At 53.6% G+C, this 19,428-nt stretch overlaps 3 protein-coding genes across 3 annotated transcripts; all 3 read right to left on the reverse strand.

The window, feature by feature from the left end:
- Window positions 1-10,451: 10,451 nt before the first annotated feature.
- Window positions 10,452-10,784, reverse strand: LOC116499596 (loricrin-like). Its single transcript, XM_032204348.1, has one exon. The coding sequence runs from the start codon at window positions 10,782-10,784 to the stop codon at window positions 10,452-10,454; it is 333 nt and encodes a 110-aa protein (XP_032060239.1).
- A 3,586-nt stretch (window positions 10,785-14,370) lies between these two features.
- On the reverse strand, window positions 14,371-14,700 carry LOC116499595 (loricrin-like). Its single transcript, XM_032204347.1, has one exon. The coding sequence runs from the start codon at window positions 14,698-14,700 to the stop codon at window positions 14,371-14,373; it is 330 nt and encodes a 109-aa protein (XP_032060238.1).
- Window positions 14,701-18,786: 4,086 nt separating this feature from the next.
- LOC116499608 (loricrin-like) lies at window positions 18,787-19,071 on the reverse strand. Its single transcript, XM_032204362.1, has one exon. It carries the CDS (start codon window positions 19,069-19,071, stop codon window positions 18,787-18,789), a length of 285 nt encoding a protein of 94 aa, XP_032060253.1.
- Window positions 19,072-19,428: the final 357 nt, after the last annotated feature.

The raw sequence follows: 19,428 nt of genomic DNA on the forward strand, positions 1-19,428 counted from the left end.
CTGCACCAAGAAACAACACAATAAAATGCCACAAAGGGAGGACATGGATTTAAAAACACAAAAATACACCTTTTAGCCCCACCCCATCCCCGGGGCTCAGAGCATACCGCAGGTGGGGGAACCGCCTCGGGCACGGGCTCTGGTTGACCTGCAGAGCTGAAACAAAGCTCCTGGAGCCGCACCAGGTTGGAAGCCGCCCCACGTTATTTGCCTTTCAAGAATAGCTGCTCGCTGCAGGCAGGGGATGGTCCCCGGTGCTGGGGCACGGCTCTATCCCCATGTCACACGGGTGACCCCAGTCACATCAGGGATGCTTCAGGGTGCACCAAGGCAGGGACGCTGCGAGGTTTGTTGGAAAAGGGCAGATGTGATACCGGGGGTCCCCTTTGCCTCGTGGCATGGCAGAACAACCTCACAGAGGGGAATAAAATAGGTCAGAGGGAAGCAAGCAAGGGAGATGGACTTGTCAAGTCAATGGGAAATGACAGCCCTGATAGCCACGGGGACATGGCTGGGGGGACATGGCTGTGCCCTGGCCACCACCCTGCCACCCAGAGGACATGACACACCGACATTACAGGAAAAGCCACAGAGCCCCCTTTTAAGGAACTACCCCTGAGCCTTAAGCAACATGAGTATGTCATGACGATGGACTGGAATTGGATGAAACGGACATTTCACAACGGGGGGGCAGCGCCGGCAGCCAGGCTATAAGAGGTGTCACGCTCCAGCCCAGCTGCAGGTCAACCCCGGACCGTCTCGCTGCTTCGTCAACATGAGCAAGGCAAGTCTAAGGGTGTTGTGGGCTTTTAAGGTCTCCGTGCTCTTTTCCAGGTGCAGGTTGGGCCACCGGAGGTGCAGGGACCCACCACAAGTCCTGGCAGAAGGTGACAGCTTCCATCGGGGCTCATCTGGGCATGACCACGAAGAGCAAAGTCTCTCGTGGAAAAGACTCCCTGCAGCATGGCCCGACCACCAAAGGGGCTCGTGGATGTCAGATCTCATGCTCAGCGCCTACATCTCCACAGGGGCTTTTGGGGAGCCTTGCTCCCTCCAGCAGCACCTGCCTTGCAGAGGAAAATAATAGCTCTCAGATGTTCTTGGTCACACAACCCAGAGCTGAAGCAAAGAGAGGCTGCAGCTCCCTTCAGACTCCCTCAGCTTGTGCTAGATAAGCGCAAACCCAAGCAAACAGCCCAAATTTAGCCTGAAAACAGAACGACTGCAAGCCAGGCTGCATCCTCACCTGGTGTGAGGCAGCTGGCTGTAGGGGAGCCTGCTGGTGGGCACCAAATGCCTTTTGTGGCCCCTGATTTTATTCAGCTATTTGTTTTTCTTCCAGGGCTGCCAGACCCAGGGACCGCTCTCCGAGCTGGAGAAGTCCATAGATGTCATCATCGATGTCTTCCACCAGTACTCGAGACGGGAGGGGGACAAGGACACCCTGACCAGGAGGGAGCTGAAGCTCTTGATTGAGAAGCAGCTCGTGAACTACCTGAAGGTGAGCAGAGCCGAAGCAGGGCTTCTCCTGGCCCGCGTGGGGAGGAAACTGGGTTGGACCCCATTGCCCCACTGGTCTTTACCAGCCCAAATGCCCCCAGGGACCAGATTCATCCCAACAGCTCCCTCCTGCTCTCTTCTCCTGCCTCAACACCGTCTGCCCAGGCCCTTCCCTTCCACCTGCCACTTTCCCACATGCTCCATGAGATGCCCTAAAGACAGAAGGAAACCCACCAAGGTTCAGGTGTGCCCTTAGCTGAACATTTATCCTCATTACCTCATCTGCAAAAATCAGAACCCCATTGCCCAACAGCTCCTTTGCCATCTCAGAGCGGTATCAGAAATACAAACCCAAACACCCATTTTTCCATAACTCAGTCTTCTGAGGCAGAAGGTAAGTGTTTCTAGTCTGATGTGCTAAGAAAGCAGCTAGTGGTGACACAACTCCACTGCCTTCACTGGCCTCCTTGTTGCACGGCATTCCTGCAGCGATGTTAGCCTCCTGCTCTCCCATTGCTTTGCTGCCGTGGGTGTCATTGCTGCACTCAAAGCAGCTCCTGATGGCACAGAGATGGAGCCAAGCACTGGGCTGGGCTGTTGGAGACCCCAGGAGGGTCCCAGCGAGGCTGGGGGGACCTCTGAGCTGTGACTGGTGGGACTTTGTCCTCACCCCAGCTCCTTTCTTGCAGCACGTGAAAAACCAGGTCTCCATCGACCAAATCTTCAAGGACCTTGACACCAACAAGGATGAGCAGCTGAGTTTTGGTGAGGTGATGCTCCTGATCATCCGGGTGACTGTTGCCACCCACGAGCACCTCCACTTCTGCGAGGACAGGCTGCACCCACAGCACCCGCAGCAGCACCAGCAGCAGCACCAGCAGCACCAGCACAACCACTGAAGCGAGCTGTGCTCCGTGGCCAAGGGCTCCCAACCCGTGCTTCTCCCCTGGCTTCTCCCCTCCACCCCTCTGCTCCCCCTCTCTGTTCCTCTCTGCCTGCCTCCCTCCCCTCAAGTTGGATGGTTTTGCTGCCAAATAAAGATTTGCCCTGAGGCTGTCAAAGTTCTCCTGTTTCTGCCTGAGTTTTATCATCTTGCCCTCCCCCAGTGGGGCTTTAAACCAGGAAATTTGACTGTGAGGTTTTGAAATGTGACTTTGGCTGCAGGTTCCTGCAGGCGAGGTGGCCTTCTGGGGACAACAGGGTTCACTACAGTGGTGTACCCTTTGCAGTGTCCTCCATAGGCCCAGACAGACAGCACAATCTGTCAGATCTCTGCATTTCATAGAATCATAGAATATCGCAAGTTGGAAGGGACCCGTAAGGATCATAAAGTCCAACTCCTGGCACCGCACAGGTCTACCCAAAAGTTTAGAGCATGTGACTAAGTGCATTTCCATGTGACTAAGTGCATTTCCACCTAAAAAGTCCATTTTGGCCTGGGAGTGCTCTGCATGTCCCTTCGGACTGAGCTGCAGTGGTGGGTGACAGAGCTGGAGGAGGAACACCCGTGTAGGGCACGTTTGCTCTGCATGGCACTGGGTGGTGGATGCATTGCACTTTCATGCCAGGGGGCCACTGACAGCAGCGAGGTCGGGGTGCTGGGTTTCACGTGGACAAGAACTGAGAACAACCCCAACACATTTCTCTGAGCATCCGGGGTTTGCATCAGGAGGTCTGCTCTGAAGGGCTGATCTTGGGAGCTGGAAATGCCGGCGGTGCCTCCGAGCAGCTTCACACCGTGAATGCACAGAGCCCTGTTACTGATTTGCATGTACCTTTTAGAGGGGAAAAAAGGAACAGTAGTGATTTCCCAAGGGTGAGTCAAACCCCTGAAATTGCCCTGCTCAGTGAAGAAACTTGCCACAAGCTTCCCAAAAGCAGTGGCACTGAAGCAAGCCCCCTGGCTAACACAAGACTGCCACAAGTTTGCTTCACTGCCGCTGGCCAGGTTGCTTCAGCTTCCTTTAGGGTTGATTTTGACATACGAAACATGTCAAACACCTTCCTACAAGGTAAAATCTGCTGGAGTGAACATAGGATCAGATCAGTTCTGCCTGGGGGCCTGCACAGGGTGGCGCATCCCAGCTGGAGCTAGATCCTGCACCCCAAAATGGGTCATGCACCCCATCCTACAGCATTTCTGTGTCTCCACAGCAGGGAGAGAGCAGAGCAGGGTCACTGCCACCACCCTGCCAGGGCAGAAGCACATCGTACCCAAGAGCAGAGCAGTCCCATGAGGACGTGCCCCTTGTGGGACAAGCTGTTAGGGTCCTCTCCTGCAGCAACTCAACTTACCCAGGCGCTCAGCACCCTGCCAGTGAGTGCTCAGCAGCAAGGGGCTCTCCCTGTGCAGAGTCCAAGCGCACAAATCTGGGTGCCGGAGGCACCCAAGAGCCATCCTCGCCCCTTCCACCAGGAACCACTGCTGATGCAAGAGGATATTTGCCAACACAGCGGGACTTCACGCTGCCCTGAGAGCTGGGGTGCAGGACTCCTGCTGTGTCATCTGCTGGGGCTCTCGGACCATGGCAGAGGAGATGAAGCACGAGCCACATCCTGCTCTCAGCAGAGCAGGACCAGGGCACCAAAGCAGGGCTGCAAGCAAGCAGAGGAGATGGCTGGCTCCTTCTGCAGTAGCTGAGCGTACCCCAAACCCGTACACATCCCATCACTCTCCAAAAGCTCGCAGGTCCACAAAAGAGAAGACACCAAAGCAACGCAGGGAACGTGTTGGATACACCCCAACGATCCCATATCCCATACAGCAGGGATGTGCAGTCAGGCTGAGCAGCTCAGCAGCTTTGGGTGCGCTGCTGCCTGTGGGACGTGGTCACGGCCACGCTGGTCCTTTTGGGAATGGGGACAACACCTGAGCCCCTCCAGCCCCGCTGCTCCAGGGGCAGCAGCACGAAGCAGGAGGGTGCAGGCTGGGGGGACAGCCCTGGCCTCCCCGCATCCAGCCCCAGGTTGTAGGGCAGGATTTGGGCTCCGGATACCGAGGCCGGGTGGTTTGGGACAGGCTCCGGCTGCCACCTGGTGGCAGGGCCACCGCCAACGAAGCCGGCGCTCACCTCACCCCGCTCCTACAGCACCAGCGCTGCTGCAGCGAGTACATTTATTATTTTCCTCCACGAGTCTGAAAGAAAAACTGAATTTCTGGGCTGGGCTGGGGGGCACCGGGACGTGCAGCGGTTTGCAGCCACCCACAGCGCTCCTTTTCTGCTGCCCCTGCTCAAGTCGCTGCGCGGGGACACCAGCAAGGGCTGGCTTCTTCCCCAGCACGGCCACATCAGCGCTCCTCACCTGTGTCCCACGGCAGGCAGCAGCAGGAGAAGCACCGCAAGCAGCAGGTAAATGGTGGTTGCAGGTAAATGCCAGCCCCAGCTCCCCCTTCCCTGCTCGGGGGCTGTACCCCACAGCCCCCTCCTGGAGTTTGCCAGTGTTTTGCATTCATACCTTGCTAAATGGCCCAGCCCAGCCCACACCCAAGGACCATCTCTCTCCTATTTGTCACACTCCCTGTCCCACAAAAATGCCCTCAAGGTATCCCTGCTGTCTCCTCACGCTTCAGACCCCTCCCAGAGCTCCCAGGCTGGAGAAAAGGGGCTGCAGCCTGCAGAGCTGGGCTTTATGAATGACCCCGTAACAAGGAGATGTGGCACAGCCCTAACATCCCCCTGCCCCCTGCTCTGCCCACCACAGAACCGCAGCCTGGCTGAAGTGGGAAGAGACCTCGGGGTCTGTCTGGTCCAACCCCTGCTCAGGCAGGGACACCCAGAGCAGGGTGCTCAGCACAATGTGCACAAGCTTTTGAAGATCTCCAAGGAGGAGACTCCACAGCCTCTAAGGGCAACCCATGTTCAGTCCCCCGTCAGTACAGAATTGTTTCTTGGTGCTCAAAAAACCCTCTTGTCCTGGCCCTGAGCACCACTGGCAGGAGCCTGGCCCTGGATGTGATTGAGATCCTCTCCTCCAGGCTGAGCAGCCTCTCCTCCCAGCGCAGGGGATGAGGGATGAGCTGTGGCAGGGTAAAACTGGTCAGTCCTGGGGTGCCAGTGAGGGCTGTGGCCAGGATCTGACCTGTGCCCATAGCCCAGCAGAGCTGGCCTGGCGGGGGGCTCAGGGGCTGCTGACGCTGCTCTGGGTGGGGACGTGCCACCGCAGGATGGCACCGTGGTGGCAGCCGGCTGGAAGGGAGGAACCAGTGGAAGGGAATGGCTCGGAGTGATTCAGAGCAATTTTCCTCCTAATTCCCTCCGTTCCCAGGGCGGACGTGTGCTAATTGGGGTGGAGGGAGGAGCGCGGCAGGTGGAGGTGCCATTGCCATGCGTTGCCTCCCATCCTCCTCCACAAACACGTCCTGCTGCACCGCAGTGCTTGGCCACCACACCAGCACCCCCTGCTCTGTGCCCAGCTATGGGGCCAGCCCTGAAGGCTTGCTCCTTGCCCCATCTTGACCCAAGGCTCCTCCAAGAGCTCTAGCTCCCAGGGATCACAAACAACTCCTGGGCTGCTCCAATGTGCAACAAAATCAGCTGTGTGCGAGGCAGCCTTTGTTTCGCAGAGGGCCTGCAGCAACTTGCAGGGCAAAATTTAGCTCTAGACCATGCTCTGCGTCTCGTTTCCAACCCACTTAATTGCAGAGGTGCCTTGTACCGTGCTGGCGGTATCAGCAGCGACACGTGGGCGGCCAAGGCTGGCTCCAGCAACCCCTCCTCTCCCAAACACGCTGCCTGGGAAGGCTGATGCAGAGCGTGATCTCACCTGGCTTCCGACCAGATCTGGCGATCTAGCTGAAAGCTGGCACACCCTGCACGTAGGGAGGGCTCCTGACAGCCCTGTCCCAGTGCACAACCTGTGGCCTTCGCCTTTCCCGAGACCACACGGGGATTCAGGCGTCCTGTCCCAGCCACCTCGCTGCGTCCGCCTGTCCCCAGCCCTGTGCCATGCTCTTTCCCCAGCAGCCACCAAGTGACTTTCGCAGGGGACAGGCTCATATCCACACCCATGGCTTATATCCAGACCCATGGGCACCCAGGGGTGGCGTCACTCGGGGCATCCCCACACTGCCATGAAGCAGACAGCGTGGTCCTCTTTCTCCTTCCTTGCAGAAGAAACCACAGCTCAGGTGCTGTTGACAAGACTCTGAACATAGCCTGGGCTCTCTGTCAGGCCATATCAGGCAGATGGAACAGCCTTGAAAATAAGATTAATCCCACATTTTCTGGAAGAACTTATTTTCTCTCTCACTTTTTCAAGGCTTTGGCACTGCAGAACCCCATGAAGTCACAAATAATTGTGATTTTAAATTAAAAACAAACAAACAAAAAACACTTTATGGGCAGCTAAATGCAGTCTTTCAAAAATGAAGCAAAAATCCCCTGTTAGAAATATTTTCAAGCAGATTCCTGCAGCCTCCTGCCACCGGCAAAGCCCAAGCTTGGCGCCCCGAGCTGTGCCTGCGGCATGCAGCTCCGTGTGCTGACCTACATTTGGCTTTCCCAGGTAAACATCCTCAGCAGGCAGGAGGACGAGGGAGGCTCCCTGGGAAGCGCAGCGATGCGGGGAGGTAGAACAAGACAGACCGGGGGAAATCCTCGCCCTCCACCCACTCCTCCCCACCAGGAGCTCGCAGCCAGCGGCTGCTGCCAGTGCGACCTGCGCCCGTCGGCCGGTGGATGCGGGTGAGTGGGGTGAGTCTGTGCTGTTCCTTTTTGTACTCAAAATGAGCTTTTTATGTTTCCAGGGCTGTTCTTCCTGCAGGGCTCAGGGCAGCAGGGACTAAAGACACAAGCGCAGCGTATGCTGCCCAGCCCCGAGCGCAGCTTCAGGAGCTGATTCATTCCTCCCAACAAGTGCCTGGGGTGGCTGTGGGGATGCAGCTCCTTTGAATTAAAGGAAGTGGGAAAGGGAAGAATCAAAGTGAATTAAGGTGAAAGTCCTGAGAGCAGCCAGGGAGAGGGGCAGCCCAGCTGCCAAGGGATGTTTCATTTTGATTTTTGAGTTTTTGGAAGGGAAGGCAGGGGCTTTCCTGCAGACAGTCACCTTACCGTGTCCTCATGCTTTTCTCCTCATGAGGACTGGCAGCATCCTTCCAACATGTCCAGGCTGATCAAAGCCATCACTGACATGATGGACAGCTACCACGGAAATGCCAGGAAGGGGAAGAAGTCTGAGTCCTTCAGCAGGAGTGAGTTCAAGAAGCTGATCCAGCAGGAGTTTGCTCCTGTGAAGGTAACTGCATGGGCTCGAGGGTGCAGTGATGAGTGGGAAAGATTCTGGGGTGACATCTGAAGGTGGCCAGGGGGTGATGAGGGCTCATGCAACACCCACACCACATCCAGAATTACAGCTGGATTTCTCTGGTCATTGATTTTCCTGGGGTTTAGTGTCACGGGTGCTTTCCTTGGGGTTGTATTGCAAGGCAGCAAAGCCCCCATGCAGCTTCTGCTGTCCCCATCCTCCTGGGACGGGGAGGGCAAGGAAGGGGTGCCTGGTCCCCAGGATGCTGTGTCCCTGCTGTGCCTTCCCGAAACACCAGCCAGGTATTTCCCCCATGCTGTGAAATGTTAGCTCCAGACCTTGTGCAACCTCTGCTGTGACCGCCCTTTGCATTGCATTGCCCTTGCAATGTAGGGAGCAGCCCTCGATGCCCCCTGGGGATTCTCTGAGGGTCTCCTTTCCTCCCAGAGGTCCGCCACCAGCAAGTACCACTACATCGGCAGCCCGCCAGATTTGGACACCGAGCCCATGAACAAGAAGGAGAGGCGCTCTGCCAAAGCCTGCGTGTACTGAGGGGCTGCTCCTGGGGCACGGAGATGAGGAGGTAAGGAGGGGGCAGTAAGTACCTGATGATCCCAAATGGCATTTGCATTGCCTTAACCTGCAGGGACAGGTCCGTCCTGAGGACTGGCATCACTCCAAGGTGCCCCATGTATGCTTTGCCCATCCTGGTTTTCCCAGCAAACACAACCCATTGGGGAGGATGGGATGGGATGGGGTAGAGCAAGGAGCCATGCTCCAGCTCCCATTGGGAGTGTTTAATCAGCTTTAATAGCTCCAATAAAATCACACATTGCTAATTGGGTACAAACTCCATGCAAAGCATTGCAGCTGCCCAGGGCAGCTGGCAGGGAGATGGCATTTGGGGGGGCTACCAGCTTTTAATGGGGCTTTGGGATGCTTGGGGGCAGCTGCCCCATGGTGTTTTCTCCCCTCTCCTGCAGGATCCTTGAATTCCCCTGTGGGCAAAGGACAGACCACGGTGTGATCACATGATGGGGGGGATGTGAGGACGGTGCCCCACTCCATGTATTACCTCCATGAGGCGAAAATAACCCTGGGTTTCCTATTTCTTTTGTCCCGATGCTCCATGGGCGTCTCTTTGGGGTGCTTTGCAAATGCAGCTTGAAGATCTGGGGGTACGGGGACAGATTTGCTGTTTTCTTCACATAAATGCAGCAGCAAAACCAGGGCTGATGTATGAACCCTGTCCTCTGCCAGCTCCTTTGGTTTTAATGGGTAGAAAGTGAAAAATCGCTACTCAGAAGGGCTGGAATGAATTATGCAATTAGTTGACTCAGGCTGTCCAGTAATACTGAATAAAGAGAGAAAATTATTTGGGGAAAATTAAAGGTCTGTGGTTGGGAGTTCATCTCTGGCTGATTTGAAGTCAACAACAAAATTCCCACGGGTTTGAGGGAGCCAGAAACACACCTCTGCACTTCAGAGATGTTTTGGTCCCATAAATACAGCCCAGCCAGTGTGTTGTCTTCCTTTTCCATTGAAAAAAAAAAAAAGGAATCCCCACCTTCTTTTTTATTAGTTTTATTTTTTAAGTTTAGGAAAGCATTTACCCATGTTTTTGTGTAAAAAGCAGAGAGATGCACAAAGAAATGCAGCTGACAGTGAGTGATCAGAGGATGAGGAATGGGGCTCCTTTCCTCATCCATTCTTGATTAAGGCTTTGCTCCTGATACAGAAACCAATAAAACAAAGCTGCTTTAATAGCAAGGAGGGGATGCTGGAAACCCCAAACTCCAGTGGAAAAAGATATTGTGTAATATATAGGTGTGTAATATTCCTGTCCTCGCCTATAAGTTCTGGAAAGCCAGAGAGCAAAGTCAGAGATAAGGATTCACTTCATGGTCACTTAACCGCGAGGATGGATGTTTGCTGCAGTGATATATTTCCCTCAAGCTGATGCGAGCAGGATCCAGTCCTTCAGTCCGAATGAGTTGCTACATCAGCTGCCTTGACTGTATTGTAAATATCTAAAAGGGTTTTGGGCTTATTTTTGTCTTTCTTATATAAATATTGTGAGACCATTAAAAAAAAGCAATAAAACGTGTACAACACAAAACCTGCCTGATTGCTGTGTGCCAGCTGGTGATCACCAGCTCAGGGCTGCATCTAAAAAGATGTCGAGGTTGGGAAGCCCCATGGGGGTGGGAAAAGAGTGCAAAGCCCCTGGGATGTGGGGGCACCGGGGGAATCCAGGGCTGGGCATTCCTGCAGGGAGTGGAGAGGTTTTGGGGTTTTCTCCATCACCTGTGGCCCAGTTGGTGGAGGAGAGCAGGGATGAGTATCCAGGGATGATCCATACCAGGTCTGGTCAGAGTATCATAAGGGTTGAAATCGAGAGAGGCATATATGGAATGAGCATGAATGGAAAATAAGGATGAGGAGCTTAAGGAAACACTGAGACAAAAGAGAAGTGAGAAATGTGATGCTTTATTGGGTTGCTGGCACCTCCTGGGGCCAAGGCACAGCCTGGTGGCTCAGGCGGCAGGGAAGCAGGAGCGATGCCCATCCCAGGCAGCTGCAGCTGGGGGGCAGAGCTGGGGGGCTGCAGCCGGGTGCCCCGGGGCGTGCAGAGCTTCGGGGAGGCCGCACGGAGCTGGTCCATGCGTGGGCTCTGCTGCCGCAGCGGGGCCGCACGGGACGCCCCATCACTTCAGCTTCTGCGAGGGCAGCTGGTGGACCTGCTGCTGCTGCTGCTGCTGCTGGTGGTACACCACCTGTGGCTTCCCGTGGCAGCTGGAGCCACCGGAGCTGTGACATCCACCGCCACCGGAGCTGTGACAGCCGCCGCCACCGCCGGAACTGTGACAGCCACCACCACCGCCACTGCTGTGGCAGCCACCACCACCACCAGAGCTGTGACAGCCACCACCACCGGAGCTGTGGCAGCCACCACCGCCGGAGCTGTGGCAGCCACCACTGCTCTGTCGGATGTAGCGTTCCTGCTTGTGGCAGTGGTCCTTCTCCTGGCGGGAGCACATCCTTGTGTGCTGGAGTGGCCTGTGGGAGAGAGGGGCTGTCAGGGCTGCTACGAGTCCCACTGCCCCCGTTGCCCTGGTGGTCCCCATGCCCACCCTGGTTGCCATCCCACCCCTGGCACCATAGGAGCTGTGGACCCCCCAGGAAAGCTCTGGTTCTGGACCAGTGCCCTGCATCCTCCCATGCAGGATGCCATCAGGATGGCACCATGGAGGATGACTTCACGCCACCACCCTGGAGCATCGCCGAGTCCCCAGCAGCGGAGTTTGCATTAAACCCATCCTCTGCATCCCTTTCTGGAAGACGCTGTCCCAGAGAAGGAAAACCCACGTTGCCAGACTTACCTGAGCTTGAGACGAAGGCGAAAGGAGGAAATGAAGATCTCGGGGGCAGGGGCAGTTTTATAGAGATCTCAGATCCCTTTCCCCGGAAATGAGACAGCTCTCTGTCACAGCGATCCATTAATTTAATACCCAATCCCCACCAAACCACCCTCTGTTTACATCGCTCACCTGACTCATTAGAGATGGCTATCATTCCTTTTTTATCTGTTTCCTGTGCCACATAAGTATCTAATTGGCAGCCTCACCTGCTCTTAATAGGGAAACCCGTGGGTGCCTGGGTTTCCAAAGTCTTGTCTGTTTGGGGTTTGTTTTGTTAAACCAAATCCAGGCATAATTATAGCCCCATCCCATGAGGCTCTGCTTTCGGAGTCTAATCCCTGCTATTGAGCTGGCAATGGATAAACCCAGAAATAATCCACGCACAAAGGAGAGTGGAGTTTCTCACTCTTCTCCATTAGGTGCTTGAGCCAAAAAAAGCCATGGGTGTAGCCAGGACAAAGTCACAGAATCTTGGGATGGTTTGGGTTGGAAGGGACCCTTAAAGAATATTGACAACAAGCCCGTGCTGCAGGCAGGGCCATCTTTCACCTGGACAGCTTGCCCAAAGCCCCGAACAACCCAGCTTGGGATACATCTGATGATGGGGGCGTCCATGACTTCTCTGGGCATCCTGGTCCAGGGTCTCACTGCCCTCATGATGAAAATTTTCTTCCTTAATTTCTATTTCTTCCTCAATCCCCCCAGGCTTCCTCTAGAGAGTTGTCTCAGGTCTTTGTCAGGGACTTCCTAGGTTTCCTCTGTGATCTAAAGGGTGGGAATTTTCCCCAAAAGGCACCTGAGCAGCCAGAAGATGCTCTTGGGGCCCATTGAAAGCCTTGCGAGCCCTGCTGTGTAGTCACAGGTTCATGTACAGGCATCTGAAAGCACGGTCCTTGAATACTTTATTGACAAAGACTGTTTCCATCATCTTAATGACAGGGTTGGGAAATACTGAGAAATGCAAAGACTTATCCGGTGTTGCGTGCTTCATCGTTCTGTCTTCTGGCACAAAGGTGGAGGTCTTCAGATGGCCCTTCTGCACGTCTTGTCCTGGCCGAAAGGCCCTTCATCACCCCAAAGTGTCACTGTAAGGGCCACAGGCAGCTCCTTGTTTACAGGATGAACCCAAGAAAAAGCCTGAGGCCCAGGAGACAATGTTGGGAACCACACAAAGAGGCACCGAAGTTCCCCTTGCTGCCCCAGAGAAAAGCTGCAGTGGGGAAGAGGCACCAGGGCTTGGAGTGCTTGTGCAGAAAGCTGATGTCCTTCCCCAAAAACAAACACACCCACTGCTCCCATTTCATTGCATTCCACACCGTTAGTGGCACCAAAAATTAACTCCTTCCTACTCCTCCTGGGAGCTGTTGGGTGGCTCCCGTCTGCCTTCACACAAATGCCTGCTGGTGGTCCTTGTGTCCTGCACGTGGCCCTGCTGGAGCAGCATGGTGACAACAGGATGAAGCCTCCAAATGGGGCAGCAGGGCTCTATAGGGTGTGAGCTGCTCAAGTCTGATATTTTGGGTGGCTGAGCTTTGCACCTTGTGTCTCCTGCCCTGCCATGGAGCTTGCCTCTTCTTATCTGAGGGGTCCACAGGTGGGAGGGATGAAAAGCTCTCCTGCAGCCTTGCCAAGCACGAAATGCAGCTGGTGTTTACTGTGCTGGCTGCCACTGGTGTCATAAAAATTCACATAGAAACCAGTGGCTGAGATTGTAATTAGCAGGTGAGCTGGGCAGGCTCCCACTTAGAGCTGAGTGCGCTACAGGCAAAACCCGTGCGGCTGTTAGAGCAAGTGCCTGCATGCATGGACTGGGCTGAGCCCCATGTCCGGGGGGCTTGTGTGCATCCCTCCTACCACCCCAAGCAGCAAACCATGACTAAGGTCTTGAGGACAAATGCATTTCTGTACAAGGAGCCTTTGCATTGCTTGATGCAATTGTTTTTTGTCTTTTCCAGAGGTTACTAGGAGCAGGCTTGCCTTTCCCAGGTCATGGGTGATATTCTGTGCAGGAAAGTTTAGTGCTTTTTGGGTGATGATCTCATTCATTCAATGGGGAAAGACACGTGAGGATTTTCAGTTTAACCGTGTACCATGTTTCATAACAGTTGGTGCTTTCCTTGCATGCCCACCCTCTCAGGATAGTTAATTCAACTTTCAGTTAAAGACAGAAAACACATTAGAATGGGGGCATAGAAGCTTCTGTCTTTTTTTAGATTACGATTACAGGGGAAAAACAAAACAAAACAAAAAACACAAAAAAAGACATTAAAACCTTTAAACAGACAAAAAACAGAGAGGCAAAGGAAAAGACCATCAAAACATACAGCTAGCCGTCACTCCTAGTGTTTTCTCAGGGTTCTAGGGCATTGCTGCTGTTCCTGGATGAGCTGGGCTGGCAGTGGGGTATGGTGCACCCCCAGCTCCTTGGTCAGCCTTTGCACAGCACTGTAAAACACCTGGGCCAGGCTGCTTGCAGCTACCAGCTGCAAAAGCTCTCCCCTGGCTGGCCCCTGCCTGCCTGTAGCTTCTCTGCCAGGTCCTGGGTGCAGAGAGAGATGCATTTGGCTTCTCTCAGTGCCAGCTCTCTTCCTGGAAGGGGGATTCTTTGCATCCTGTGGCACATCCCACAGAGGCAGGTATCTGCTGATCTCATCTGACATTGGCACAAGCACAACAAGCTTCAGGAAAGACACAGGGCAAAGTCTTCAGTGAATTAATTTGGTTCTTATACACGCTGTACTGTTTCATTCCTGCAGTACAGTTCTCCCTGGGAGGCAACACCAAACAGTCTCCTTGTACACATGGGCTAAAGGGCTGGGCATGTCCTCAGGGGTGACATCACCTGGTTAAGATACATGACAAGTTAATAACTGTATGGACACTATGTCCCACAAAACCCCAGTTGCATCCCTATGGCATGCATGGAAAATAAGGATGAGGAGCTTAAGGAAACACTGAGACAAGAGAGATGTGAGAAATGTGATGCTTTATTGGGTTGCTGGCACCTCCTGGGGCCAAGGCACAGCCTGGTGGCTCAGGCGGCAGGGAAGCAGGAGCGATGCCCATCCCAGGCAGCTGCAGCTGGGGGGCAGAGCTGGGGGGCTGCAGCCGGGTGCCCCGGGGCGTGCAGAGCTTCGGGGAGGCCGCACGGAGCTGGTCCATGCGTGGGCTCTGCTGCCGCAGCGGGGCCGCACGGGACGCCCCATCACTTCAGCTTCTGCGAGGGCAGCTGGTGGACCTGCTGCTGCTGCTGCTGCTGCTGCTGGCACACCACCTGCGGCTTCCCGTGGCAGCTGGAGCCTCCAGAGCTGTGACATCCACCGCCACCAGAGCTGTGACATCCACCGCCACCGGAGCTGTGACAGCCACCGCCACCACCGGAGCTGTGACAGCCACCACCGCCACCAGAGCTGTGACAGCCACCACCGCCACTGCTGTGACAGCCACCACCGCCGGAGCTGTGGCAGCCGCCACTGCTCTGTCGGATGTAGCGCTCCTGCTTGTGGCAGTGGTCCTTCTCCTGGCGGGAGCACATCCTTGTGTGCTGGAGTGGCCTGTGGGAGAGAGCGGCTGTCAGGGTTTTCCTTTCCCATTTCTGCTTTTCCATGGAAGAGGACTCTGGAAGTTACATTTATCTGTTCCTCGCCAGCTCCCACAATCACCTCTAAACTTAAGAATCACAGAATCGTAGAGCCATCTAGGTTGGAAAACACCTTCAGGATCATCAAGTCCAAGTCTGACCTACCAAGTCCCACCACTAAACCAGGTCCCTTAGTGCCACAAGTCTCTTCCAGAACCTCTGTGGTTGTCCAAGTGGAGCTGTCTCCAGAGATGCTAGGAGGCATCTGGAGTTGCTGGACAGGGGGAACGTGGCTGGGTTTTCCAAAAAACTCACAAAGCAGTGCCCCAGGACCTCCCTCTGGCTCCAAACTTCTCTGCCCTCTTTCAGCATCGCCCTTCTGGAGCCCTGCACTCCCTCCTCACCCCATCTCCCTGCTCTTGAGCACCCATGGAGCAAACTCCAACCCCACTGAGCCCAGAGCCCCGCAGCATCGCTGCTCTTACCCGAGGTGCTCGTGCAATGAAGGGATGAGGATGCAATGCGTCTCTCTGGGACAGCTGCGCTTTTATACCCTTTCTGCAGATGTGGTCTGGAAATGAAACACCTCCCCATTGCATAGGTCTGTCTGCTCATTTAATTCACTGGTGGCTTTTTTTTTTTTTTTTTTTTTTTTGCCTCCCCACTCTTTGGGTTGCCTGTGTGACTCACCTTGTCTGCGCTGGGTATCGCCTCTCGTTATCGGCTATCTTTCCTGTGCCACAGAAATATTTAATTACTAGCCCTACCTGCACTTAGCTCTGGTGGGGGAGTCGCGTGGGTGGCCCTGATTTCCACAGCTTGTTTTTGGTGTTGATTGCAGCTCAGGATTGCTTCGCCTTTGGGGGGAAGTGGAAGGGGGAATAATCATAGAGTCACAGAACGATGGGATGGTTTGGGTTGGAAGGGGGATTAAAATCCATCTCATTCCAATGCCTGACATAGGCACAACACCTCCTGCCTGACCAGGCTGCCGAAATCCCATCCAGCCTGGCCTTGGGCACTGCCAGGGATGGGGCATCCACAACCTGTATGGGCAGCCTGTGCAGGGGAACCTCACCGCCTTCATCGTGAAGGATTTCCTGCTAATACCTAAACCAAAACTGCCCTCTTTCACTTAAAAACCATCGCCTCTTCTCCCATCACTCCAGGCCCTGGTAGAAAGTCTCCCTTGTTCTCCTAACCCTCTTAATCCTCTGTGTATGGAAAGGCTGCAGGGAGGTCTCCCTGGAGCCTTCTTCTGGCCGACCACTGCAGCTCCTCTGTTGTCTGCTTGGCCAGAGGTGCTACAGCCCCCAAGCAGCCTCGCGGCCTCCTCTGGCCCCGCTCCAACAGCCCCACATCCGCCTCATGCTGGAGACCCAGAGCTGGATGTGGCGATGTCCTGGACCTGCGTCATGTACACCTGTTAAAAGGTCTAGGGGAGCTCTTAAACACCCACAAACCCAGAGATGTTTCTGGAAGTACCAGCAATGCCTTTGGCACTGTAGAGCTCTACCTTAATAGCAGTTGGATGGATACCACTGCTGGCTGGGATCTGCTAACCTAGCAGGAATGGGATGCAGTTGTGAAGAAAGAGAAAAGGCAGCTCCTATAAAACTTTTTATTGGCCCAAAAGTTTTCTGCCTTTTGTGAGAAGGACCAAAAGCATCTGGGATTCTTATTTTTGGAAGGGGGAAGATCTGCCCTAGGTAGTGATCTCAGATGAGCAAGGTGCATAATTATGTGGTTAACTTTCAGCCTGTGATTAATGCCGGAACGGCAGCACTGGTGGCTGCTTTGAGGTCATGAGTGGAGGAGAAGGCTCCCGTGGGTGCTGCCCTCAGTGACGCGCGGCGGCCTGTGGTGGGTTCTGTGCCTTGGGGAGCTGGCAGACCCCAGGGACTTTCTCCAAGCTGGTAGTAACATCATTTTTGGAGCCCTTTTCTCCCCAATTAGTTCATAATTGGCCAAGAAATCCATGTGTTATTTTGACTAATGCACAGACCCACAGGAGCCTTGAGGCCACGCACTGTGTTTGCAATGAGAGCTAATTACAAGCAGTAATTTGGGATAGTCCTTGTACCTTTCCACTACCTCCTCTGCTTGGGCTCTGGGTATGTGCTGAGGACCACAGATCTCATTTTGCCCTTTTCTGCAACTACTCATGGAAGATATTTCAGTTATTGCATAGGCAGTGAATAAAAGACTAAAATCAGTACTGTGAAGAGTCAGATGAAATAAGGAACTGCTGAGATTTTGCCAGAGCTCAGCAAATACCGGCTGACCACAAGCAACGTTGAAGTATTTCGCCTGCCTGAAGAGATGCTCAAATCATGGCTACTGAAGGGTTCCCTGTCCTCCACCATGTTCATTACACTTGAGGACTGTGTAGTATTCTTGGTCCAACTCTGCTGCCTTATATTTTTTTTTCTTCATGCATTTAATTTTTCCATTTAAGTTTTCATGCTACTCCCAGGCCCGCACAACAGCCATAGCCCCATCCCTACTTTGCTCACACTGTTATGAGATGCAGCGTGTTTTGGGGAACGGCTATAAAACCAAGAAAACCCAGGCATGGAAGTATATCTCCAGCCCAGTGTCAGCTCTTGCTTTGAGACCTGGTTCTTGAGCCTTTTGTTAACGTGCTGCCCATCCTGAGCAGTTCCTCATCCGGAAAACATCTGACACATTTGCTGCTACCTAAATGCGGAGGATTTTTAGAAAGGCGGGAGGGCAGGGCAGGGCTAATGAATCAGGCACGTAATCTAAATGCTTCTTTTGTATTGCTTAATTGCTGTTACGAGCTAGAACAGTGTCAGAGCAAACTGTACTCAGGTTTGATCACTTCTTTTTAATTGTATTTTGATCTGCCATTAGAAGAAATATAGTAAGTGTTCTCCGTGAATAAAAGGTTAAGTGTAATTTTTATCTCTGGAAGTTGTGCTGTGTTCAGTTCCTCACATTTTTGATGAACTGAGTGTGTTAAAGATCAGCAGCCCTGGGCACCTCTGAGTTTTGTGCATGTCCTCCTTAGCATGCCTTGAGAATGGGACTTGTAATTGGGACGTAAGGCACGAAGCCACAGAACCGGCTTTTTCAATCGATTCAGTGCTCCTGTGCTGAGCGCAGCCTGCCCAGGGAGTTTGTTTCTGTCTGCACCCTTTTCAGCAATGCCAGATATTTCTGATCATCGTGACACACTCGGGAATCATCTTACAAGGGCAACAACCATTTCATGAACGGCAATAGCAGACCAATAAATTACACAATTCCATTTAATTACGTGCTGAGAAGAAATTTATCAGTTCATCATGTACCACTAGCATCGTGCTACACCTCTGGCTCGACCCAGGGCTCTCCAAGCACTGGGCAGGGGGCTTCTGGAAAGGCTGTCTGGAGGGATTGTCACCGGCACATGGAGACACCTGCCCTGGGGATGGTGCCTCAAGGGCAGATGGCAATGGAAGGGTTTTCTGCCCCCATCCCCTCACCCCAGAGGACTTTTTCTGTGTCACCCCTCTGTGTGTCCGGAGCTGGTCCCAAAGATTTAAGCAACGCATCCTATGGGGTCTCGGTGGGAAGATGGTGTGGAGGAGAACAGCCTGCACTGTGGATGTGTGAGCCAGCCTCCGAAAATGGCAGCATTTAAAAATATTTATTCTCCTTTTTTCATTAGGAGCTCATAAAGGAGACAGTGGCAGTGCCCACCCCATTGCTTGGACCTGCGCAGGGTCAATTCAGAGCCATTAAACAAGCACAAGGTGTTGCACCACCATGATATGAAATGCAAGGGGAAAGAAAAACCATGAACACAAAACTGTCAATGCACTCCAAATGGTTATGGCTCATTTATTGTCAAAGACTGATACAGAGAAAACCATGTCAGACTGAATATGCACAGCACATTTCTGGCACCTACGCATAAGCTCATCAGAGGTACAAGACTGGCCAGGAGAGGGAGAAGAGACATTGCATTTTATGATTGCTGGGAGACATGCAAGGATTTTGGAACATGTGCACCACATGCAGGCAGTGACCCGATCACTTCATCTTTGACACCTGATAAATTTGCTGCTGGCAATCTTGTGGCTTTCTATGGCAGGATCCCTCCCTGCTTCTGTGGCATCCAGACCCCCCACTGCTCCCGTGGCACCCAGATCCACCAGTGCTCCCATGGCACCTGGATCCTCTGCTCCTGTGGCATCCGGATCCCCCGCTGCTCCCATGGCATCCAGATCCCCCGCTGCTCCCGTGGCACCCTTCACTGCTGTGGCACGAGGATCGCTCTTGCCGGTGGCACTGGTCCTTGTCCTGGCGGGAGCACATCTTCACAGGGCTGTTAGAAAGACCGTCACCTTAGAGTGGGTGCAAAGGCAAGAGGCACTGCCGTGTCTGCCAGCCAGCAGCAGCAGTGCCATTATGTGGGATTACATATCAAGAATATATTATCATTATAAACCAGGTTCTTGAAGAATAGAGAAAAATTAGTGATGCATACCCCTAACCCTAACCCTTCCACTTCCATGCTTAGCAAAGATGTAAGATAGATGTTAAGGTACTCGGGGATTAGTGAGAAGTGGTGGCCAGAGTCCAGCGCTTGAGTTGAAGAGTCCTGACCTCAACAGCCTGAAGCAGAAAGTTTTAAGTTTTTTCTAGTTACTTTCTTTTACTCACGTACAGAAA

This window comes from Aythya fuligula, chromosome 28, assembly GCF_009819795.1.
Source record: "Aythya fuligula isolate bAytFul2 chromosome 28, bAytFul2.pri, whole genome shotgun sequence".
NCBI lineage: Eukaryota > Metazoa > Chordata > Aves > Anseriformes > Anatidae > Aythya > Aythya fuligula.